Here is a 25559-nt window from a genome sequence, read left to right as displayed (position 1 = left end):
AAAAAAAAATTCCGTGCGGACATCCCACAGCTCTGTAGTACCAGGGCCCCAGAAAGCTGGCCTTATGAGGGAAGTCCGACTTTGAAGCCAGCATCTTGTTACTGAAAGTTGTGGTCCCCAGGGCACAGCCCGGAAGCTCTGCCCCCTGTCCACGGATGCTTTGTCCTCTGAGGAATTTTGTGAGCATTCAACACCACCCCGTGTGGCCACCATAAACCACGGACGTGTTTCGTCCTTGATGGCCACAGAGTTCAGACATGGGGCCGGGGGGCCGTCTCTGGATAGACTGCATAAAGTCAGCATCTCCAGAGCCTGGTGCACACACAAATACTCACATAGATAAGAGTTTGGCATCTCCTGTCCTAAGTGCCCAGAGTGGGAAATGGCCTTTTAGTGAGAGGCTCTATCAGATGAGTGTCTCAGCAAATGATAAAGGACAGGGGTATGCTCGATATTTTCTGAAAACCTTCCCTTCCCGTGGCATTTTTAACCCAGCTGCCCTGGCCCACCCATGCCACTGACCACACGTGCCCACTTCCCGACCTCGTCTGCTGTCCGGGCTTCTTTGTCTCCTTAGATTCCAAGGCCATAAAGAGCCCACAGGCCACAGAGGCTGGAGACTTTTCAAGGGTTTTGGAAAATATGGAAGATCGGGAAAATAATTCCTGGTCAGGACAGTGCTCGGGCTTCCTGGAGCCCACAGATCCCCTTCTACCCCCACCTCCATGCTTGTGAGCTGGTCCCATGCACGACAGACCAGTGAACACAGAGTCAGGGATCGTTCCGAGCGGCGGCCTTCATTTCCCAGAAACATCGTCCTGACGCTACCTTGGTGAAGGTTTGGGAACTATGGATCCCTGAGTCACACCGCCTCCCCAGCACCAACCTCTGATGGTTGGACTTGGCTGAACCACGAGGCTGGCTGCCTGACTCAAGGAAGGGCACATCCACTGGCAAGAAGGGATAAAATAAAAGCAGGTTCCAGACCTTGAGCCTCCCTCTGCAGGCACCTACAATATTCTTGCTGTAGTAAGTATCCTCCCAGGTAAGAGCCCTTACTCTCTTGTTTACGGGGTAAGTGGTCAGTGCTTACTGCTTCTACTTTTGCAAACCTGTAAGAGGAAAAGTGAATTTTCAGTGTCCACAGGGGCAGGACTGGTGGGATGACACATTATATCGGGTCCTGCATTATCTGGGTGGTGGGCACACCCAGCCAGCAACAGGAAGTGGGCCCCGTTTATCACTGATGTGTGTCATCGTCTCCTCTAGGTCTGTTGATTTGGCGTGTGTATCGTTTATGAGGGCCAGCTCTGTGCCCTGCGATGTGAAGGATCTCAGGATTGTCACCTCGTAGCACAACCCACAAGCTCTGGATACACCCATTATGCACTCACGATGGTCACTTTGCATCTTTCTCCTCCTCACTCACCATACTTCTTGCCTGAGCAGACAAGAGGCATCCCGTGGCCATCGTAATGTGTGCTGCCCTCTGCCACCTGCCAGGCCCAGAGGGGAAGGCTCTGGGGACATCTGGCTTCGGGGACAGGACAGAACATCAGCGGGATAGCAGGTGTGAGCTGACAGGCTCTTTACTGCAGCTTTGAATTGTTACCTTCCTTTACTCCCTGGCCTACCTGGTTCTGAGTGTGTCCAAGCAGGTTGGGAGGTACTTGTCAAACAGAATGGTGAGGTTGGCTCTCTCTGTCTGCATTTCCCTCTTGTCAATCCAGCTGCTCACTGGAGGGTTCCACCCCAGGTCTGCCGGATTGATGTACAGGATTCCTGGGGACACAGAGAATTCTGGTCACTGATGCCTCCACAGAGGACAGTAGATTCCTCACCCCCAGGGAGTTACTTTCTCTGGGTAGAAAATGTACAGGAGACTGGACTCTGAAGAAACAGAGAGCTGGCCTCGGTTTGAGAGGGTAAGTGGGTTTGCTATCGGGACCAGCTCCAACTGACTGATAACAGTTGATGGGGAGCAGGGTTGAGAAGGGCTGTATGGCCAAGTCTAGGCTCAGGAGGAAAGAAGACTGTGATTGCCCATCCTTGTCATGGTGGCTCCGAAAAGGGTATGTCCATGTCCTAATCCTGGGAGCCTGTGAACATGACCTTATTTGGCAAAAAAGCCCTTCCCTTGCAGATGTGATTAAGGATCTCGCGATGAGATTGTCTTGGATTATCTGGGTGGGACTTTACAGGTGTCCCTGTGAGACACAGAAAAGGCAAGATGCACATGGAGTAGAAGGCCACGTGACTAAGGAGGTGGAGGTTGGAGTCATGGGGCCAGCAGCCTAAGCCGGAAGGTGCAAGGCAGGACTGTCCCTTAGAGGGCTGACGGCTTGATGTTGGATGTCTGACTTCCAGAATTGTGGGCGAATAGTTGTCTGTTGTCTTCAAAGCCATCGGGTTTGTGGTGACCTGTTATGGCAGCCCTAGAGAATGAATACAGAATTCTCTGGACCCCATGTTCCCAGCCTCCGCTGGATCCTCAAAAGGGAATCTGATGTTACGGTGGAGAGCAAACTCACTCTCCTTATGCTCTAGGCTGTGCCGATCAATTTGGCAGGTGGAGTCAGAGGTAAGTTAAGGCATACAGTTGTCATCTCTCACCAGGATGCAGTGAGAAGAGCAGTCCTTGGTCATCTCCACTGACGGGGGAAGCGGGAACTGGCCTAAATAAAAGCAGCCTCAGCCGAGGCACTTCTGTGCAGAGGACCATTGCCCAGCTCAGAGGCCTTTCCCTTCCCATCTCTGAATTTAGAAAATCCCATGGCCCTGGCCTTAGAGTACCTGCTCACCCTCATGGACCCGACGGGGGCAGAGAGGCAGGCCAGAGGTCCGTGTGACCGATGTCTGGCTCCTGTTTGGAGCTTCCTTTAGAGCTAGCCACACCCTGCGTGACGCCAGGGGCCCCTGTCTCCACATGAGCGGCCTGGTGGGTTTTCTCCTTCCTTGGGTCATACCTGCTCTGGAGACAGTTGCTGGTGTGGCCGTCCGCAGGTGGCTGATCTCGAAGAGCAGCCTCATCGTGGGATTCAGGGGGATCCTCTCGTTGCTCGCCAGGGTCAGCACCTGGACACACGGAGGGACACGCCAGGTAGGAAGGAGGGAGGACACACGGCCGGCGCGGGGTGGGGGTCTGGATTTGGCTGATTACTCCCAGCGGGGATTAAGGATGACTATTTTCTTCATTATGATTACAAGTTATTTTCTAAATATTCTACAAGAATCCTCTACCTCTCTTCCTGTAGCCCCTCTACCTCCATCCCTGTGTGTGCAATGAATCAAAAAATAAGTTCTCTAAAAAGTGTAAATGGAGGTCAGTGATTTGAATGTGCTAGACCATATTGGGATAACAAGATTATTTTTAAAAAGAGTATAGGTTTCATATTACTGTTTCTTTTAAAGTAGTTCCTCTGGGGGCACCTGTGTGGCTCAGTTGGTTGGGTGTCTGACTCTTGGTTTTGGCTCAGGTTATGATCTTGGGGTCCTGGGATCGGGCCCCACGTCAGGCTCTGGGCTTGGCGCAGAGTCTGCTTGTCCCTCTCCCTCTGCTCCTCCCCCCTGCACTCTCTCTCTGGAATAAATAAAATCTTAAAAAATACAGTAGTCCCTCTGGGGAAGGAGGTGGGAGGGTGGGCAAAATGGGTGAAGGGGAGAGGGAGGTACCGGGCTCGCAGTTATAGAATGAGTAAGTCATGGTGACGAAAGGCACAATGTAGGGAATATGGTCCGTGGTTTTGTAATAGTGCTGCATGGTGGTAGATGGTACCCGGCCCCCGTGATGAGCACCACCTAACATAGAGGGTTGTCCAATCACTATGCTGTGCATCGGAAACTCACGTAACATTGCGTGTCCACTGCACTTCCATAAGAAATCAATAAAGCAGCCCCTCTGGGAGGGCACACATTTAGTTCAATGATTCTGTCAATGTTGAAACCATCCTAAACCTTCGAATCCGGATGTGTTTTCTGAATAAATTCAGGAGGAGCCACCAGCTTAGCGGCCACTTCATTGGTGTCGATTTTCACTGTTTACAACAAATAAAATAGACTCTCCGTGGATAATGGTTTGTCACCACTGAGGATGGCTGACAGGCTTAGAATGTTTCTGACCCTCGGTGTCCTTATTTATAAAGAAGGAAAAACTTAAGGAAAAAGATTTGAATAAATGACTTAAGATTCTTTCCAGTTCTGAATATTAAATTCAGACAATGCTAAAAATGCAGTGATTGTGCACACGCAATTATATGAGGTTGTTAAGTAGCCTTATTGTGGTCATTTTACAAGATACACATATTTCAAATCATCACATCACACACCTTAAACCTACACAATGTTATATGTTAATTATATCTCAATGAAGCTGGGAAAAAAATAAAGACACTAGTCTTCCAGCAACTCCTTACTTGGGGCCAGCCCTCGTGTGGGATCGAGATTTCCAGATGCACCTGGGAAACTGGTTTCCTAGATGATGAGGGATGGCCTGGGCATTTCCCTTCCCCCCTTGATACCTTGTTATCATCCATGACAGTGTTCAGAGACTCAATCCACATTGGATCTATGTCGCCATCCAGTAAGATCCACTTGGGTCCATCATGGGTGATGTTGGCTAGCTCCCGCATGATGGAAGAGAACAGTCCTAAAAGGAACCACGAACTGCTCAGCAACCATCTCATCATCAATGCTCTTTCTCGTCAGACAGCCTTTCCCTCTTAGCTACGACACCCAGGAGAAGGTGTAAATGGAAAAGCCAGGTCAGAACTGGATGTGCATTTTATTCTATTGGAATCTGACAGCGAGTGCTAAGGTGCCCCCGTCTCTGAGTCTCCCTCTGACTCTTTTAAGAACATCATCAGCAAAATGTTAACAAAATCTGATGGCACTGGCTTAGGTGACGAGGGACCCGGAGAATCATTTCAACAGGCAACTGGGATGTGATGGATTTACAGAAAACCTTTTTAGGTAAGATTTCATCCTTTGTGATGGCAGCCCAGGCTTTGAGAGAAGTTCCCAATGTGATTCTAATTGGCACTATGTGAGATTTAGATCTTAATTTGGATAGAATTGATTTTTATGATATTAAGCTTTCCCAATCGATAATATGGTATGTCTTCTCATTTATTCAAATGTTACTTTATGTTCCTTAATAAACTTTTAGAGTGTTTTCAATCTATATCTGGCTAAAAGTATTCCTAAACATTTCATAGTTTTGTTGCTTTTGCAAATCAGATTTTTTTTCTGTATTTCCTTTTTTTAGCTGGCTATAGAAAGAAAAGGTATCAAATTCTGTGTATTTATTTTATGCTTAGTTACCAGTAGTAAATTTTCATATTAATTTTAGTGTTTTTTTCAAAATGCCTCCTGAATTTTCTAAGTATAAAGTTGTATAAAGTATAAAGCAGCAAAATAATAATTTTTTTCCTTTCCTCTAACTTATACGGCATATTCCGTTTTCTTGTCTTACTGCATTTTCTAGAATCCCACACCAAGCAGTACTGAATAATAATGTTGGTAATGGCTCCCCCTTATTACTGATTTTAATAGAAATGGCTTTAGTTTCTCATCATTCAGAATGCCCCTCTTCCTTTGGGCTTTAGATAACGATTTATTTATAAAGATTTAGATTTATTATATTTAAGGTATTTCTATCTATTCCTATCTTACTTAGAATTTTTATGTTAGGAATAGCTCCTGAGGTTTTAGCACCTACTGTTGAGCACATGATTTCCTCCTTTAATTTTTCAAAGCTTTACATGAAAACTTAAAAAAAAAATTCAATCTATCCTTGCATTCTTAGAGTAGATTCTACTTAAAGTGTATTCTTATTTTTATTAATATAGAGATGGGATCTACTTGGTGATGTTATTCAGGATTTCTGAATCTATGTTATTAAGTGAAATTGGGCTCTTTTTTGGTTCTACATAAAGGTTGATATCAAGATTATTCTGGTTTCATAAAATGAATTGAGAGGTGTCTTTGTTTTGTTTTGTTTTTTTACCATTTTGGAACCATTTTTTTTGCTACTGTTTCAAACTGTCCTTATCAATAGTTTATTCATTTTCTGTTTCTTATTGAGTAAATTTTGCTAATATTATATTTTGCTAAAGTATTGTTTTTATTTCTCCTAGTTTTCCAAACATGTATCATATAATTAAGTGATCTCTTCCATCTTAATCTTTATTTGCTGTTACAGCTTTTAATTCTTAATTGGATCTACTTTTACTCTTCTTCCCCCATCAATCTTGCTCACAATGGGCTTACTGATCTTTACAAAGAACCCATATTTATGTTTTATTTATCCTTCCTATAATTTTTTTTGGTTCCTTCCCATTAATTTCAGACTGTATCCTTATTAAGTTTCTTCTTCCTGATTTTCTTCAGGTTCAGTTTACCACTCTGAGTAATTTCTTAGGATGGATACTGACTTCCTTCATTTCTAGCCCATCTTCAAAAATAAGAAGAGTTTAGAGTTCTTCTTTATTGGTCTTAGGCATGCTCCCTTGGTTTTTGTATGCAATGTATTTTTTTTTTTCTTTCACCCAGGGGGTTAAGTAAGAATCTCTCTTTTTTTTTTTTAATTAATTAATGTTTTAAGTAGGCTCCACACCCAGCCTGGAGCCCAATGCAGAGCTCGAACTCAAGACCCTGAGATCGAGACCTGAGCTGAGATCAAGAGTCGGACCCCTGACTGAGCCACCCAGCTGCCCTGTGAGCATCTCTTGATTTGTAAGCAGTACAATTATTTTTGGTCATTTTCTTACTGTCCATTTCTACATCTATTGCATTATTATCAGACAATGTGGCCCGTAAATCGATATTTTTGAATTCATTACAGTTTCTTCTGTGCCCAACTAAACTTCAAATTTGTGTAAATGTTCTATGAATGTACCAATCTACTTCTAAGATGCAAAGTTCTTAAACGATGTGTTCTATTGAGTTTGATGATGTATTTCTCAATTTCTCTATGACTATGCTTATTTTTTTCTTTCGGATCTGTCCAATTTTGAAAAAAAGTATAGCAATAATATTCACCACATTTCTATTTTTCCCAAGTTCCCGAAAAATTTTTAAAAAGTTGTCTTCCATCTACTTATAGTTCTCTTTGTGAATACAGATTTATGATTATAAATCTTTGTCAATGTCTCCATATTTGATGAATACTGTATATTTAATAAAACTTTAATTGAAACTATAACACAGCTTAAAGTTCGAATTACATGAGCTTAGATTTAATATGGAATAATAAGTGCTTGAGACTAGCCAAGAAACTTACAAAAGAATACTGGGGAGGAACTTAAGCCATCAGACATTAAAATGTTATGATTGTGAACAGAGTAGAATGACATTCGTATAGGATTAAATAATGAATGGGACAGAACAGAAAACCCAGAATCAGATCTTGGTATATGTGACAGGCTGGTGCTTACATTCAGAGGGAAAGGACTGCTTAATAAATGATTTTGGCACATTCAATTATCCATTTGGAAGCCAATATGAAGTTGATTCTCTACCTTAGCTCATACTAAGCCCCAAAATAAATCCCAGATGGATAAAAGAGATGTTCGTGTAAAAAGTATCTTCAGGACCAAATTTATAATACTGTATCTATAACTGAAAATGAGAAAGGGTGATAAACTAAATAGGAATCCCAGATGCCAACAGAATGGACAGACATAATTTTCTCTTTTAAAAAGTGCAGGTTGGGGTGCCAGGGTGAGTCGGTTGGTTAAGCAACTAACTCTTGGTTTCAGCTCAGGTTGTGATCTCAGGGTCGTGAGATCAAGCCCGGCATTGGGCTCCTTGCTCAGCATGGAATCTGATTGGGACTCTCTCTCCCTCTCCCTTTGTCCCTACCTGCTGCTCGCTCTCTCTTTCTTTCTCTCTCTCTCGCCCTTTCTAAAATAAATGGATAAATCTTTTAAAAAATAAAAAAAAAAGTGCATGGTAATTATGCTACAAAGTGCCTGTAGACAAATGGTAGACAGGAAAAACCATTAGCGATGCATAGAACAAAGGATTACTATCTCTGATATATAAAGAATTGTTACAAATGAATAAGAAAATATTACAGGGAAATAAAATCACAAAAGAGCCAATTACTAAAGCCAATAAGGAGGAAAAGATGCTAAGCCTCATTAATGGTGAGTGAAATAAAAATTAGAGAGGCTGCCCATTAAGTCCCTTTGTTCTAGGCCTCTGACGGAAAGTCCTAAATTAGAATCCAGGCAGTTGGACCCTGTGTAGTCAGACACCGAGATGGGAGGAGGGAGCTGAGAGGCCCTCATTCCAGAAGCCACATGGGTTTTAGAAAGAGGTCCTATCAGCTCGGAGTTTTCTTTTCAGCTCTCTCCCAGTGACAGTGCCCCTTTCCAGCATCTACCAGTGATTTCTAAATCTAGAAACGTGACACTGGAGTTAGCACTAAGTGAACAGGAGTTTGGGACGCTCTGAATCGCTGCAGAAGGGATCATGGTCTGTGATGAATGGTAATGAATGATGTCTTCAGCCAGGCCCTGAGGTCCCGTTGTCTGTAGTGATGTCTCCCCATCACTTCTGGGGGCTGACAGGAACATGTGCCCACTGTGGGAAGCCAGAGCATGCTGTGCTGCCCCTTTGGGAATGAGCTGTGGGCTTCCCTACCCCACCCGTGTCTTAAATCCACTGCCAGGCAACGTAGGGACTCTGACTTGTGCTGCACAATCACAGAACCACAACTGAGAATGCCTGCCCTGCTCTCTCCTCTTTCAATGCCCTCTCTCAAGGAGCAGCTAGAAGGGTCTCCAAGGAGAGAGAATCTCCCAACGGCTGAGGTTCCCCTCCAAATCAAAATTGGGGTCTTCCTTTCTTTGATTCCTTTCACCTCCTTCTCCCACTCCAAACCGATCAGGCCAGTGTTCTTCCCTCTGAAGTTCACCCTTGGATGTAGATTCAAGCCTGCCCCCCGGGGCTCAGAATAGCGGGAATTTTATCCCAGGGGTATCCTGCTCTTACCATCCTTCCATTCTCTGGTGGCCGGATTGATGATGCCAAAGAGTTCATCGTTTGTGACTGCTTTGGGGTTGAGGTCAGCCCAGACAGGGCGGCGTTTCATGATCTGATAGGTCTTGTGCAAGGATTTCAGCACCTGAGACTTGCCAGTGCCCGCGCTGCCCACCACGAACACGGAGTGTCGCACGGCCAGGAGCTCCTCCAGCTGGACCACCTGGGGAGACACACAATTCAGCCAGAGGGACCAACTTGTCACTCACTGACATCCCAACTGCTCTTCTGTGCCCCAGGCTGGTATCTGAGGGGAGACCTGTTGTCAACAGAGGAAGGGTTTTTCACCTCCAGATGTGGTGAGGGGTCCTAACTGTGGGAGCTACATTCTTATTCATCATTTGGCCATGTAATTATTAGTCACCAACTAAGTGCTGGGGAGTATACCAGGTGAGGGAGATTCAGAGAGGACTCTCCCCCCTCCATGATCTTACAGGCTAAAGGGGAAGCATAATGATTACTATACTCAAGTTATTTATAAAGTGCTATGTGAACAGATAGGAAGAAACAATTGATTTTGTACAGATAAAGGGAATAAGAAAGGCTTCAAAGAAGTGGGGGCATTTGAACTGGGGCTTCAGGGGTGAGTTTGTCAAGATGAATAGGGGGATTTGCAAGCAGAGGTATAACAGCACAAAGGCTTGTGGTGTGACAGAGCCTGATGTGGTTGACCAGATGGTTTGATGAGCCCGGAGTCAAGGAGTTCCTTGATAAGCACTGAAGGTCTTATCCCTCTTACCCTGGCTTGTCTCCAGGCTTGCCTTTTCACACTGTTGTAGGAGCACATTTACTGTAATGAAAATCTGATCGTGTCATTGCTGTCACTCTGTCCTTTCAGTGGTTCTCCATAGCTTTGGTGATGACATCCCAAATCCTTAGACTGGCTTACGAGGCCCTTGTGCAGACTGGCCCAAACCAGCTTCTCTCTCTCCTTCCCCAGCATGCACATTCCAGGTAGATAACTGGGGTTCCTTAATAATGTTCTTTCCTTAGTCTACATCTTTCAAGATATGGTGCCTTCTGTTCAGAAGTTATCCTTTCTCCCGCCTTTTTCCCATCAGACCTACATCATCCCTTAGTCTGCAGTAGGTGTCCCATACCTACATCCTACTACTCAGCATTGCCATGGTTACTCTTCTCCCTATTAGATTATCAGCTCTGTGAAGGCAGGCAGGACTGGGTTTCTTACCTTTTTATTCCCAGTGTCTAGCAGAGAATCTGGCACATACTAAATGTTGAACAGGTATTTGCTGAAAACATGAAGGATGGCTGGAAAAGCTGGGTGGCCCCTATCATGAGGGGTCTTATATACCATGGGCTAAGACACTGAACTTTAATGTAGATCAAGTATATTTTCCACTATAATACCCTTAATGGCTGAGGAACATGAATGTGTGAGGTAAGGTACTGGAATATGCACCGTGTGGTAGGACAATACAAAGATTTCCCCCCATACATCCTATTTATTCTACATTTTAAAACATGATAAAAAGTAACTTCTCTGTTTTTTAAAAAATTAAGCGGTACAGGTGTTAAAATGAAGTATCTAGAACTGTACAAGCCGGGGATCAGGAGGAGAGCATTACTGCTAGGCTCAGTATAAAGGAAGCAGATGAATTTCTGTTTGGGGAATGAGTTGACTTGTTTCCACTGTGGTAGGATAACTGAGATACTGGGTTGTGTTTTCCACAGCATCACTATTTTCCTCTTCTTTGTCCGAAGCTATTGCAGGTCCTCTGGTTCAGAGCCCAAGAGCACCCCAAGCAGATTCTCAATCCTGGCTCTTGTTTTTGTCCTTCAGGAACTTAACGAAGGGTCTTCCCAGATAAGGATGAGGGAAGCGTCAGGAAGGGTCTGTGGGGAGCTGATATCTAAGCTAATATATGAATGAAAAAGAGTCAGCCACATGAAGATCCATGGGAGACACGCCAGGTGGAGTAATAGTGAGTACAAAATCATCAGGTTCTGGGGTGCCTGGGTGGCTCACTCAGGTCATGATCTCAGGGTCCAGGAATCGAGTCCCGCCTCAGGCTCCCTGCTCAGTGGGGAGTCTGCTTCTCCCTCTCCCTCTGCCTCTCCCCTCTGCTCATGCTTTCTCTCTCTCTCAAGTGAACAAATAAAATCTAAAAAAAAAAAAAAAAATCCTCAGGTTCTGGCTGCAAGCTTGCAGGGCTCAACAGCAAAGAAAGGTGGGGTGGGGGAGCGAGTATAAGATGAGATGAGAGAGGTAAGGGGGGGGTGGGGTCAGCTATGTAGGAACTGGTACTTGGAATTTTATTCTAAGTACAACAGGAAGGAAGCACTGGAGGATTTTTAGCATGAAACTAGCCTGAGGGCATTGCGTTTAAAAAAATGGAGGGGGTTGGGAGGGAAATGGAGGCAGTGCTCTTGTTATTGAACAGAGACTTCGTTGTATTCTTAGATTTTTTTCCCCCGTGAACAACTACTGACTCCTTCCCTGATCCCGAAAGCCTTAAAATCACTTTCTAGTTCCACCAACTTCTTTTCATTCATTTCAATAGCATTATTGAGATAGAATTCAAGTACCATAAAAGTCACCTTTTGAAAAGTGTCCGATCCAATGGTTTTGAGCCTATTCACAGGACCATCCAATCATTACCACTATTAAAACATTTTCTTCAACTCCAGAAGGAAAAACCATACCATGAGTAGTCACTCCCCATCCCCCGACTCCTACCTCAGCCCTGTGCAATGCCTCTATTAAATTAGACTCTTCTGGACATTTCATATAAATAGATCTATAAAAGTATGTCGCATTTTGTGAATTGTCTCTTTCACTCATACTGTTTCAAGGCTCATCTGCACTGTAGCATGTATCCGTACATTGGTCCTCCTTATAGCTGAATAAAAGTCCATTGTGTAGGTAAGATCACAAGTTGTTTATCCATTTATCAACTGATGAATGAGTTATTTCTATTCTCTGCTGATTATGAATCCATCAACTTTTGACAGTATCTTTTGCAAGGTAAATATATAAGTATCCCCATCCTTCCCTTTATCTTTCTTTCTCCTGTCTTCTTCCAGGCATGTTATACTTTTATATTGCTATGTTTGATAATATTTATATCCTGTTCTGGCCTTGTATTTAGACCTTCTCTTTCTGTGATCGTAAGGGTTGAAGACTGATCGTGGCTTACGTTCTTACAGCTAGAGAGATTTTTCACTACAGAAGAAAGTTGTTGCCTGGTTTACATTGCGTTCTCTATGGGCCTAGTGTCATGACTTGACAGAGGATGTTCTCAGCATCAACCCAAGGTCAAATGGATACTTTTTTCTTAACACTCCATATGTTGATCAATACCAGGTTATGTTTACTTAAAAAAATATTTGGACCATGACTTTTTTTCTCTTGGTGTTCTTAATTGCATTCCTTTTTCATTGTTAAAAGAAAAGACATATGCCTCAGGCTCCATAACTGAGAAGTTTAATAAAACACAAAAGAACTTTCATCTTGTTGATCTATTCTTGCTTTGAATGTATCCATTTTTGAGGTCTTTTTGTTGGAGACCGTGGACTTCCTGCCCTAATTTGGATTAACTTCTTTCTAGGTCTGCTGACAGCTAAAATGCTAGGACTTTCTTTTTTTTTTTTTCCTGATTCTCGATTTTTTGAAACCCATGGCATTTTTATTTTTCATCCTCATTTTTCCATAGTATGTCCTCAAGTAACTTACTCAAAAGGGTGCATAACCCTGATGTTTATTGCAGCATTATTTACAATAGCCAAATTATGGAAGCAGCCCAAGTGTCCATTGATAGATGAATGAAAAAGAAGTGGTTTATAGATACAATGGAATATTACTCAGCCATAAAAAGAATGAAATCTTGCCATTTGCAACAACAAGGATGGAGCTAGAGAGCACAATGCTAAGGGAAATAAGTCAGAGATAGACAAATACCATATGATTTCACTCATATGTGGAATTTAACAAGCAAAACAAATGAGCAAAGGTGAAAAAAAGAGAAATAAACCAAGAAACAGACTCTTAGCTATAGACAACACACTGATGGTCACCAGAGGGGAGGTGGGTGGGGGGTGGGTGACGTAGGTGATGGGGATTAAGGAGCGCACTTGTGATGAGCACCGGGTGATATATGGAAGTGCTGAATCACAATATTGTATACCTGAAATGAATATTACACTGTATGTCAACTGGAATTCAACTAAAACACCAAAAAAGCCAAAAAACCTAAAATAAATAAAACACTAAAAAGGGGGTACATAAAAAATAAAATTTAGGACTCTTTGATAATACCTTGAATGACAACTTGGTTGGTACACAATTGGTTTTGAAACCTTTTCCATCAGAACTCTGAAGGAATGGTCTCCTGGTCTTCTAGTACCCAGTATTGCTGATGAGAGGCTCCCATGTTGTCCTGAACCTCACTTCTACCTTGGGTCCCCTGTGCCTATCTCCCTAGCCCATCACGCAACCAGGAAACTTACCATCTGCTCTTGACCCCTGACTTCTGAAATTCCATTATGATATGTCTTTGTAAAAGTTGATTCGAATCCACTCTGTTCAGTACTGACTGAGCCCCTCCAATCTCATGTTTCTCTAGAAAGTTCTAGAAAGTTCTTTCTAAAATTCTCATTGGCAACATGTTGCACAGAGATCCTCTCCATGTCATCTTGACTCTTGCACTTTCTTTTTGTGTATCATATATATTTTGTTATATACACATTTTATATCTACATATAGACGTAAGTATCCCTATCCTCATAAAACAAATAATATACAGGGCGCCTGGGTGGCTCAGTTGGTTAAGTGACTGCCTTCAGCTCAGGTCATGATCCTGGAGTCCCAGGATCTAGTCCCACATCGGGTTCCCCACTCAGTGGGGAGTCTGCTTCTCCCTCTGACCCTCTCCCCTCTCATGCTCTCTCTCACTCTCTCTCTAATAAATAAAATCTTTAAAAAAAACAAATAATACACATTGAATAAAAACAAATATATATAAAATATACATTTTTTAAATTATACACATACATACATACATAATTTTGTCCTGGGAGAGTTCCTTGACTTTACCTTCCAATCATTTCACTGAATTATCAGTGACACAATTCTACATTTCTACATTTCAAAGAGCTCTTTACAATTCTCTGATAGTTCTTTTTATTTCTTTTATAGCATCTCATTCCCTTTCTATGGGCATCGCTTTCTTAATTTTCTTAAAGGATACTAATTAGAACCTTCAAAACACTCTCTTCCTTATTCACACTGGCATCAGCTGCCGTGTGTGAATGCGTGGGTTTGTGTGTGTGTGTGTGTGGGGGGGTTGTCAGTCTGCCTTTGTCTCTTGCGGGGTTGGCTTTCTCCAGGATCTGGTGAGCCTCAAGGGTAGATGAAGAGCTGCACTGTGTTTTCTAGAAGGCAAGGATGGGTGGATATGCTCGGGGATGCCTTCTCAGAATGAGAGCTCGTGCCGGTGGTTAGACCTCAGCCTTTGTCCTTTCACTTGTGGGCGAGTCAGCAGGCAACTGGCCTCCAGGCTGAGGGGCCCCAGAGAGAACAGACTGACCATACACGGAGGCACCAATATGCCAAGGGCAGGTAGAGTTTCCCCCCAAAGAGCTTATTAGGTTGCCTTAGACTTTTCTTTCTGGCTGCGGATTAAATGCCTGACTGTACGTGGTCTCCCTTCTCGGGAATTTGAGACTAGAAGGGGGAGCTGGGAGAAGAGTGTAGGGAGCCAGATGGAAAAATTATAAGGTAGACTGACTTCATGATCCCCCCTCGGCTGTTTCCAATTCTCTTTCTCGCTCCTGTCCTCCTTCGCTAGCAGCTCCAAGCCTGGGGCCTCCCCAGGGTTTGGCTGGGCAGACGGGCTGACTCCAGAGCCCTCCTCTCCTACAGCCCTTCTAAGTGGATTCTGGCCTGCAGCCCTCCTGCCCTGCGGGATCTGTCAACCTGCTTACATCCTCTTTCCAGGAACTGATCGAACTATCCCCTTCTAGGTTCTACACTTCTAAGTCCTCTGTCTCAAAAAAACAAAATTATATGATCACTGTTAGGGATCTCAGGACACCATCTCAAAGCAGAGCCTCGCTAGGCATTTTTGATGAACGGACTTTTGAGGGTGGTCAGGTGGACAGCACGAACAAGAAGTGGGTAGAAAATGCCAACTGTACCAAGAGTCTTTAATGGAGAGCATCTGTCTTATCAGTAGGGTAGAAAGCAATCATGAAGAAGGAGGAGAGAGAAAGAAGGACACAGAATGTGGGCCAACCGACCAATAAATAGGAAAAGTAAGATTCTGAGTAGGCAAAAATGCAGAAAATGGGGAGGTCGGGTCATGTTGCCTCAGCAGACTCCCAGAGTGTCCGTGGACTGTTCTGGTCGCAAGACATCAGCCCCCGTTCCCTGTGTATCAGGAGCCTCGTCGGATCTAACTCCCCTCCAGGAAAGGGGCACCTCTTAGGATCAGAGCCCTTAAGAGGAAAGCCTTCGCTCTGTCTGGCATTCAAGGCCTCCTATATCATGGTCTTACCCTTCAAGTCCTACTGCTCACTCTCTGTCCCCATGCCTTTCTGTTTCCTGTTGCTGGGTGTACGATCTCAGTGCTTCTCCACCCATCCCTCCACCAGCCCTTTGCCTCCACCAGGAAGGCCCTCAGGCCCATCTCTACCTTGACAAAGTCTATCCACTGCACTTGGAAAGAGGGAGGTTGCGTGTGGGGACGGTGGACAGGCAAAACCAACTACAGCTGGGAAGGACCAGGTCATGTTTTGTTTTCTTTGGTGAAATGGAAGCTCAGAGATGGAGAGATGGAGGCAGACACCAATTCCATTTACATAGATCCAGGGCTTAATCTCTACCAACGGTATTACGTGCTTGAAACACCTCCTGGTGTGGCGTAGAAGGAACATGCCCCCCTCCCCAACTCCCCAAGCCGGTAGCCTCCTCAAGGCAGAGCACATTCTCTCTCATGAAACCCTCAGCGGGGTATCCTGGAGAAGTAATGGCAGCCCAGTGTCCTTGTCTGTAAAGTGCCTCAACTGCTCCGTTGGCCTCAGGGGTTGTGGGAGGTCAGGTGGGATACGTCATATAAAGACACTTGTGAACTCTACGGTGGTGTTCATGGGGTTCCCAAAGGTATTACTGCACAGGAAAAAAAAAATCTATCCATGTTCCTGTACCCCAGGATCGTCTTTTGTGGCACTTGTCACATCATGCTCCAAGGTATGGTTACTCTTATGAACGCACTTATACTGTGGCAAGATTTACGCATTCTGGAATGTTAGCATCTGCAAAGTTGCTCCGTAAAAATAACGGACTTCCGGAAAATGGGATGAGGGCAGACCACTCAGAAAGTACAGAACTTTGTATGCAAAGCCTGAGATATTTGATAATGCATCCTAATCCCAATAAAAACTCTAGCTAGCACAGTTAAATCACGAGAGCGTTTGCACCTGGCCTCATGTTGGCCAATTCTTTGTAGCTTGCTTTTCCAACCAACCTTCCTTCCTAAGTTTATTTACTTTTTTAGTCATCTCTACACCCAACATGAGGCTCAAATTCACAATATCAAGATCAAGAGTCACATGCCCCTCCAACTGAGCCACCCAGGCACCCCTACTTTATTTTTTATAAGATTTTTAAAAAGTCATCTCAATGCCCAATGTGGGGCTCGAACTTACATCCCTGAGATCAAAGAATCGCACACTCCACTGACTGAGCCAGCCAGGTGCCCCAATCGGGGGATCAGTGCTTCCTTTTCCAAGAGGTAGGCCATGGCTATACTCACTTCTAATCAAGACCATTTTAATCCCGGTTAAAGATCTGTTCTAGACGGAGCCTTCTTCATGCACCCACTGTTTTAATGTAAGCAGAAATGTCTTCGCCTGTCCTGAGCCTCCCCAGAAAGCAGTAGAAACCATCATGGTTCCCAAGGCCATGGAACCTGTCATACTTTCCCTGAAGTTTCAAGGTTTTTCCTGAAAGTCTATACCTACTGCTAAACATCTTCGTTTTCTGTAGCTGCTCTAACAAATGACTGCTGATGTGGTGGCCTGAAACAACACAGAGCCATTCTCTTACCGTTTAGGTGCTCGGAAGTCTGAAATCAAGGTACTGACAGGGCCAGTCCCTTCTGGAAGCTCTATGAGAGAATCTGTTTTCTTGCCTTTTCCCGAGTCTAAAGGCTGCCTGCGTTCCCTGGCACTGGTCCCTTTCTCCACCTTCAACACCAGCGAAGGCTGGTGGAGGTTTTTCTTACTTATAAAGACCATTGTGATTATATAGGGCCGCCGCCCAGGTGACCATCTCCCCATCTCAAGGTCAGCTGATTAGCAACCTTAATTCTATCAGCGACCCTAATCTCCCATTGCCATGTCACATAACATAGATTCTGCGGATGGGGATGCGGACATCTTGGGGTGAGGGGAGGGGGGGGCGGCGTTAGTCTGCCTACCACCCTCAAGTTATTTTAATCGTGAGAAAGCTTGTCCTTGATCACTTCAAAATGCTTACAAGCTCAGAAACTTGCCTAAGAACAAACACGGCTCCCATAGTCTACTACTATCAGGTCCTCTCTAATCCGGTCTGAAGTAATTCACAGGAAAAGAACATGTGCGAGAGCAGAACGGGCTGGGGCTTAGTCCTCTGCTGGATTGTGAGCTTTCTGATGGTAGGGGTGCCATCTCTCCCTTGCGTTCCCCACCACACATTCCACAGCGTGGGCGCCCCAGTAAAGAGCTCTTGAAATGAATTATTCCTAGGTAGATACCTATTTGTACATCTAAAGCCACCCTTTGGATTAAGGATGACCCATCATCCAAGAAAAGCAGTAAGAGACCAAAAAAAAAAAAGATCTCAGGAGGGAAATCCCAGTGTACCTTGAGCACAAAGTTGTCCTCAGCCTGGAGCTTCAGATCCACTACTGCCTTCCGAACCAACGCTTCGAAGTTGAGATCTCTCCTCCGGGGGACATCCAGGGCAGGAAAGAGGTCCCCGATCAGGCCCAGGAACACTGGTATGTCGTCAGTCACGATCTTGGGGATGTTGAAATCTCGCAAGGAGCGCATCAGGACTTGGTCCTCGGGGCGGTCAGGGTCCCCTCGCTTCAGGGATCCGGCCACCACCAGCACAGACTTGATGGCCCGCAGGCCCCAGTCATAGTGATCCTGAGAGAAGGAGGCACGGGTCAGGCAGGGCCCGCTGGGATGCAGAATGCCCTATGCCCTTGCCAGTATCTATGAAATTATAGGCAGGTCACTTCTGAGGCCAAGACGGAAGCTCAGGAAGGGACCAATGACACGGAATGTTGTGGTGGTCACAGATCCCAAGCTCCCGGTCTGGCTAATGCTACTTTTCTAGCTGTGATGACAACGAAGCAGACCCAGAGCATACAGAGGGTTGGGGGCAAGGGAAAGCAAAAAGAACCACCTCCCGACCTATCTGGCTACTCCTTGCACGTTCTGAGAGTGGAAGGGCATCCAGGAGGAAGCCGCGTTAGCTCTTAGAGATGGTCGAGGCTAAGCTCACATGCTCTACACCAAGGAGGCCTTCAAACGCTCTGAGAAGAGCAGTGAAGAAAAATTACCAGTAGCAACTCATAGAAAGGCAGCGGCAAGAGCTTAAATCAAGAGGCAGGGGTGCTTGGATATAAAGTGGTAGGAAGAAAATGAGATGGATTTGAGAGAGGTCCAGAGGGTGGAATGCACAACCATTCATCCACGATTAGATAGAAAAGAAAAATGCCTGGAAAAGAAAAACGCCAAGGATGACTCCCAGAATTCCAGAATTAGCCAGTGAGTGAGTGAGGGTTTTGCATTCTGAAGCACGGAATGCAAGAGAAGTAGGTTGGGTTGGGGACCGGCAGGAAGATCGGCTTTAGATGCTGAGCGAGAGGAGTTTTCTCACACTCAGGAGAGCTGAGGTATAGACCGCTGAATATACAGGTTTAGAGCTCAAAAGAGAGGTTCGGGGTGGATTTGTGGCTGTCAGCTGCTGGCCTGCAAGTCAGTGGTGGTGGGGACCCGGCAGCTGATGCAGTGAGCAAGGGGCCCAGGAAATCATGGAGAAACAGAAGAGGTTTTTAAGGAAATCCACCTGGGACAGATTTCATGGGGCTGAATGCGTCCATGCTGTGGCAGCAAAGATAGTTCTAGTAAGAGAGAAGTAAGTAAGAGAGGCCTGGAGGGAGGAGAAACTCAGTGGGAACAGCCCAAGGAAGCCTGACTGGCTGTCCCTGCCACCAAGAAATTCTCCACCCAAGGCATGAACCTTGGAGGTTCTTGTTCCTGTGTGGGGACCTGCCCCAGGCAGAAGCCACATTTAAGGACAAGCAACAATGACATCTGTGGGACTCCTTAGAATGCCTAACTATCTCTTCCCAACCCTTTCCCCATCCCGTGGCCCTTCAGGTAGAGACAATTCCCTTCAAGGGAATTTTGTTGGCCACAGAGGTTTCTCATGGGACACTGGATCTATGAGGTGTTGCTAAGTAGTCTGTGAAAAAAAAGTTTAGGGGCGCCTGGGTGGCTCAGTCAGTTAAGTGGCTGCTTTTGGCTCAGGTCATGATCCCAGAGTCCTGGGATCGAGCCCCACGTCGGGCTCCCTGCTCAGTGGAGAGCCTGCTTCTCCCTCTCCCTCTGCCTGCCTCTCTGCCTACTTGTGCTCTCTCTGTGTGTCAAATAAATAAATAAAATCTTAAAAAAAAAAGAAAAGAAAAAAAAGTTTGGGCGCCAAATAAGGTTTTTTTTTTAATGCTAGGCTAAGAAAAATGAACATGAATCTTTGTTGTAGAAGTGGTCAGAGCTTTTGCTATTCCTACGGACACACTGATTCTCTGTGAGAATGCTCTACTACATTGGCCCAGAGCTGGGCAATCACATGGGGCTGGTGGTCCAGCCAAACTGGAGAGAGTACCTGTTTAGACAGCAGCTCTTTGCACAACTGGTAAAGGGTGATGAACTTTCGGGCTAATGACCGCGCTTCAATGAATCCTTCTGCCACCAGCATGATCTCGCAAATCAGCTCAAAGTCTGGAACCACCATTGCACAAGGCCTGTGAACAGGGAGACAGAGGGCCAAGATGGTTTCCCAGCCACAGTTGAAGGGGGGCTTGGAAGATGAGCGACATTGGCTGAGATCACGGACAGAGGGATCTGTGAGTATAAACACTTAGCCCTTAGCAAGAGTTTCATCCAAGACTCCCAGTGAGTCGACCAAGGATAAAAGACGTGAACACTCTTGTCCAAGGTGATGGATGTTGACAGCAGGCAGGGGCAGAGTTGGGGCTACAGCTCATCTTGTAACTTGGGGCCAGGGTACCTTACACAAGCGCAGGTTAGTAAAGCTTTAGTAATTCATAATTTATTAGTTACTTCTGTAACAGATTACGGGCTAAGTTTGAGGACTTGGGTCTCTCCTGGGGTCTACAATCTATTCCTCATTTTCAAAACCGTATCTCTTCCCCAAACCTAGACACTTGGGGCTTATTCTGTGCTTACATGCATACAAATGTAAATATCTAATGCTGAGGTCTAAAGTAAATGCCCATTAACCCCATCTTGCCACAAAATGCATATATGAGGGGTGCCTGAGTGGCTCAAGTTGGTTAAGTGACTGACTCTTGATTTCAGTTCAGGTCACGATCTCAGCATCTGAGATGGAGCCCTGCATCAGGCTCCACGCTCAGCACGGAGTCTGCTTGGGATTCTCTCTCCCTCTCCCCCTGCCCCTCCCCCTGCTCACATGTTCTCTAAAATAAATAAATAAAATCTTTTTAAAAAAGTCATACATGAAAATACAGAGGGGAATTTTTTTCTCTCTGTAAGGATTTGCTCTGGTTTTTCTCCCCCTCTCGCTCTAGAAACATTTGATTTTAAAATTACTTATTTTTAAAATTAATTTATTAAGTATATAACAGGAGCCTAAGGTTGTTCACATTTCCTTAACTGCATTTTCCCTACACCGATATAAAATTTTCAAAAACGTATCATTCAAGAACATTTTTCCTTTAAATTATTTTACATTGTATTCAAATTCAAAGGCGCAACCAAACACTTAGATCCTCAAAATTATTTTGCAGCCTGAAATAAGGTTAAGTATGCATCCATACAACAGAATTCAGTAAGGCCGTGGAAAAGAATGCTATGGGAGGAAAACTGTTTAGTGGCACAGGAAAATAGTTAATAAAGGCAGGATCCTCACTTACGTAGGTTCTTATCCCAAGTTGGAAAAAAGAAATACTCTGCCCACCAGATATTGGAAGGGAGGACACCAAAGGGTTTTAACTATCTCTGGATGACAGTATTTAGACGGGGAGAGCAAGTGTTCTGGAGTCTGTTTGGGTTCGAACCCAAGTTCTGTGGCTGGCTACTTGGGCTCCTAGCTAACCATAGTAACTGGGGTTCCTCCCCTGGGCAATTTGCTGACCCTGTTTTCTCCCTGTACAAGGGGGATACTTGTGGTTTGTGGTACCCACCTCAAAGATAGGGCTTTTGTGAAAATGAAGTATAAAAGTAGATGTTTGTATTTATTGTTTTTACATATATTTTTCTCCCCCCCCCAATCCAATTTTCTGGTATAAATGTTCCCTTTAAATTCGGAGCGGGGGATGTAAAGAGTAGTTCTGATCAGGGTGATAAGCCACCTCTGTTATTGCTTGTAAACACGAGGCTCACTTAAGAAATACTTCGTGCAAACAAAGAGCCACGACTTCGGGTAACCAACAAGCTCTGGGTTACAGTGGGCACTGGCCTGGGGCCGGGGCCGGGATGCCTACGTCACCTATGACATAGGGATCTGCCACCGCTGGAGCTCACGGGGACCAGACTGAGGGACGGAGTGCACAGGGAAGCTCTTCAGCGGTCTCCTGGGCTCCACGTCCCCACAGAGCAGGGGCTCTGGGTCCCCGGATGAAGCCGATCTCTGTGTCACGGCTCCCACGGCCTCTCTGTCTTAGGTAATGGTCCAGTAGGCAGAAAATCGGAAGCCGTGAGGCATCTTTTGTTGTTGGGCTGACTTCTCTTTCCTGAGACAAAGAACGGAGACTGCAGCCCCTTCTAGAAAATGCGTTTGTGGTTTCTTAACACAATAAAGAGGATTTAAAAGCATGGCAATGTCCACCAGTGGCCCAAGGTGAAATATAAGAGGTGTTCTCGTGCCTCGTTACTAGGAGTGTGATTCAGTACTGCTCTTGTTTAGAAAGCAATTTGTTGGTGTGTGTCAAGAGCCTTAAAAACGCGCCTCCCTCTTAACTCAGTGATTCCACTGCTGGGAAGTTAGCGAAAGAAAATAATCACGCATGTAGAGAAAAGGACTTACAAAGATGCACATTACAGCATTATGTGTACATTTCTTTTAAATATTAGAAACCGTCTTAATATTTAAATATGGGGGACTACTTAATTACACCGTGGACCATGTGCTTGGTAGGATAAAATGTGGCCGTGAAATTCGATTTCTTAAGAATATCTAATAGAAGAGATGATTTATGATAGAGTATGAAGTGGAAAAAACCAGAACAATATGAAACTGTTGTCGACCACAAATGTAGGACTTTAAAATACCCCATATAAAGGAGAACAGAATAGAATTAAGCAAGACATAATTTTACCGGTGAGAGTATGAAAGGTGGTTTCATAAACTCTACTTTTTTATGTGTTCCAAACTTCTTCTGATATATATGCCATACATTTTCAGTGGAAAAAAGTAGAAGCAGCTTCTCTCTTGGGCCCTTGCGCGGGGCAGGGCTGACGCTCACCTGAAGAGAGCCTTGAGGTTCTCCGGAAGTTCTGTGCGGCCAGCGTAGCCCGGGTTCATGGTGATGAAGATTCCCACAGAAGGATCCAGGCTAATCTCCTCCCCAAGGAAGTTGAACCGCTGCTTCCTGTCTCGGATTGCATCTTGAATGCTTTTGACCTGATGAACAAGTAAGGAAAAGGTCTGCACCGTGTTCCGGGGGTGGAGTGGTAGCTAAGGCTGGGAAGCGTGGTTACGCCCAGAGCGGACACCTGCTCTGTGGCCCCTTTCGTTGAAGGACAGGTGCCGTGACTGCACCCTGGACCCTCTACTGACGGTGCCTGTCCAAAAGAAATCTGGTCGCCCACATCCGTATTGACGGCACAGCAGCTAAGGGGTTGGGAGTGAACAGCGAACAGGTGTCTAGCCCCACGGGCCACTCACCGGGCACTGTTCCGAGGGCTTCTTACGTATTAATGCATTTTCTCTCCACCAAGATCCTTCGAACCCCTTTCTCTATAATGAACCAGAAGCACTAGGCAGTGGGGTAGTTTGCCTGACTTTGCACAGCTAGTAAGTGGTCGTGTTCTGGACTTGAATCCGGGCAAGTGGATTCTGGAGCCTGGGCTCTTGGCCCCTGCATGATGGAGGGAACACCAGGACCCACCCCCCTGGGGTTGTTCCGAGGATTAAATGAAATCAAGCCTGTAAAGAGCTTAGCATACAGAAAATGCTTAAGAACAGCAGCTGACATGGAAATTGTTAAAGTGATCCTCAGCCTGGCTCCTCAGGTTACGTCTCTAGAACAGACAGCGTGAACACAGCTTACCTCTTTAGGGATCGAGTGCCCTGCAGATGGCAAAGCAAGGCTGGAACCCCATCCCTGAGGGCTAGGAGTGCCTTTCTAAAGAGATCAGCCTTTTTCTTAAATGTTGGGACTGAAGCTGAATCTTGACCTGGTCATTCTAGATCACCCCTACAGCAGCGGGCGGAGAGTCAGAAACGAAATCACCATTTTCACATGCGGCGCTTTGGAAAAGCGTGTGCAAAAATGATCAGCGACAGAAGGAGGGCAGACAAGAGGGGCACACTTGTTCGGCCAGGCCCCAGAATATCTCCGAGTTATCTCCAGCTTCTTGGGGTTCCTGAAAGCAAAGCCTGAAAGCAGTGGGGGCCAGTGCGAGGTTTTGAATGAGCTCCAGTCACATTGGCCATGGTCAGGGTGTTTAGAATAGCCAAGGGTTCTGGGGAGATTGAGCTGCAAGTGCATGTGTAGGTCTGGGAGAGAGAGGACAGACACAAAGAGAGAAGGACACGGCCAGAGCTGGAGCATTTATGAAAGAGAAAGAGACAGACAGATGAACAGACCGACAGCAGGAAGTGAAAGAGAAAGACATGAAGCAGCTAGACCACCTACCACGGAGCAAGGCTCTCTCCAGTGCCAGGCTGGGCAGAATTCACTGGAATGTGGGACAGGTCTACAATTAGGATTCCGCTCCTTTCCCCAAGTGAAGCTCTCAAGACCAAAGCATTTGAGCTCATGGCAATCAGTTTGAGACTGAGACTTCTCTTCTGTGTATAGATTGGCAATACCCTTGTGGGACAGGTGGTCTTCAGCGCCCCGCACATGTGGGGCTCACGGCACAGTCCTGCACAGCCTCCTGCCTCCCCATCACCCCGCTGCTTATGTGGGTGGTAAAGAATGGGCTCTCTCCGATGGCCCCAGTCCTCCCATCTATCAAATACGCTGAACACTCACCATCGTGTGGGGTGGGGAAGTGAGTTTAATTGCCATTTACCGATTGCCCTGATAGCCTTGGGCGAAGGCTGGAGCCCAGGACCCTTTCGGCTGCCCTCTGTGACTCCGCCTTCCGTCCTGCAACACTGAGGCCCAGGAACCTCACGCTCGTTCAGTGAGAGTTCATGACGCACTGTAGGATTAGTAACATCTGTCCTTTCATGTAAAATTCTGCAGGGTGGGGGGGGCTCTTGAGGGAGAGCATGGAGTAGACTCAAAGCTGGAGCATCAGTTCTAGTAGCAGGCTCTGTTAGCAGGGCTCACGCAGGACAGGATGGGAGACCGTCTGCTGGGCACCTCATTCCCTTAGCAGCAACCAAGGTCCACGGGTCGAGCCCCTGCAATTCAGTGGACGGGGTCCAGGAGGCCCCGATAAAGTCCAGAGGTCCTTCGGGATGTCGGGGAGGAGTGAGCGAGAAGCAGGTGGGCTGGGATCATATGGGTTACACCGCAAGCCCAGGCAGATGGAGTCTCAAACACAGGTAGGCGTAAACTGATACCAAAAGGGCCAGGGACACTCCTCACTCACGGGGATCTATTTCTCTGCTAAAAACTCATCGCTTTGAAAGATTTTAAAGCCATGGGGCATAACAACAAAAGAAGAACTGACATTTACCGAGCACTTGGTATGTACCAGGCGCTTCTCTTGAGTATTTCGTGTGAGTTATCCCGTTAAGTCCCTTCAGTAGCTGGACGAGATGGGCAGATCCTTATTTTAAAGATAGGGAAGCTGAGCCAAAGGCAGTGAAAAAGCTGTGCCACAGTTATGTGAGATGCTGAGTTTAGGGAGGCAAGGCGAGGGGTATGCGGGGACCTGACGCTATTTCTGTAACTCTTCTATAAGTCTAAAATCAGTTAAAAATAAAAAGTTACAAGAAAAAAAAGAAACTTGCCAGCTCTCTAACAGTTGGTACGCGGGCAACCCGAGTTACCAACCAGGCAATCTGGTCCCAGAGCACATGCTCTTATTAGCCGCTTCCCCAAACCGCCTTTTACCAG

At 45.6% G+C, this 25559-nt stretch overlaps 3 protein-coding genes across 3 annotated transcripts in view; 1 reads left to right on the top strand and 2 right to left on the bottom strand.

The window, feature by feature from the left end:
• Positions 1 to 25559, top strand: part of LOC102738374 (dynein axonemal heavy chain 9-like) — a 241092-nt gene that overhangs the window by 78320 nt on the left and 137213 nt on the right. The window lies entirely within an intron of this gene.
• On the bottom strand, positions 658 to 4640 carry LOC145717420 (dynein axonemal heavy chain 9-like). Its single transcript, XM_081805699.1, has 3 exons — positions 4518 to 4640; positions 2967 to 3075; positions 658 to 1782 (listed from the first exon to the last, which is right to left on the bottom strand). Exons 1-3 carry the CDS (start codon positions 4626 to 4628, stop codon positions 1631 to 1633), a joined length of 372 nt encoding a protein of 123 aa, XP_081661825.1. The 5' UTR covers positions 4629 to 4640; the 3' UTR covers positions 658 to 1630.
• Positions 17460 to 20249, bottom strand: LOC145717419 (dynein axonemal heavy chain 9-like). The gene is made up of 2 exons (XM_081805698.1): positions 19943 to 20249; positions 17460 to 18195 (listed from the first exon to the last, which is right to left on the bottom strand). The coding sequence occupies exons 1-2, from the start codon at positions 20069 to 20071 to the stop codon at positions 17605 to 17607; spliced, it is 720 nt and encodes a 239-aa protein (XP_081661824.1). The 5' UTR covers positions 20072 to 20249; the 3' UTR covers positions 17460 to 17604.

Source organism: Leptonychotes weddellii, chromosome 15, assembly GCF_054177405.1.
Source record: "Leptonychotes weddellii isolate Sample4059 chromosome 15, ASM5417740v2, whole genome shotgun sequence".
Lineage (NCBI taxonomy): Eukaryota > Metazoa > Chordata > Mammalia > Carnivora > Phocidae > Leptonychotes > Leptonychotes weddellii.
The sequence above is the reverse complement of the archived record's forward strand: the minus strand, read 5'-3'. Positions and strand labels throughout refer to the sequence as shown.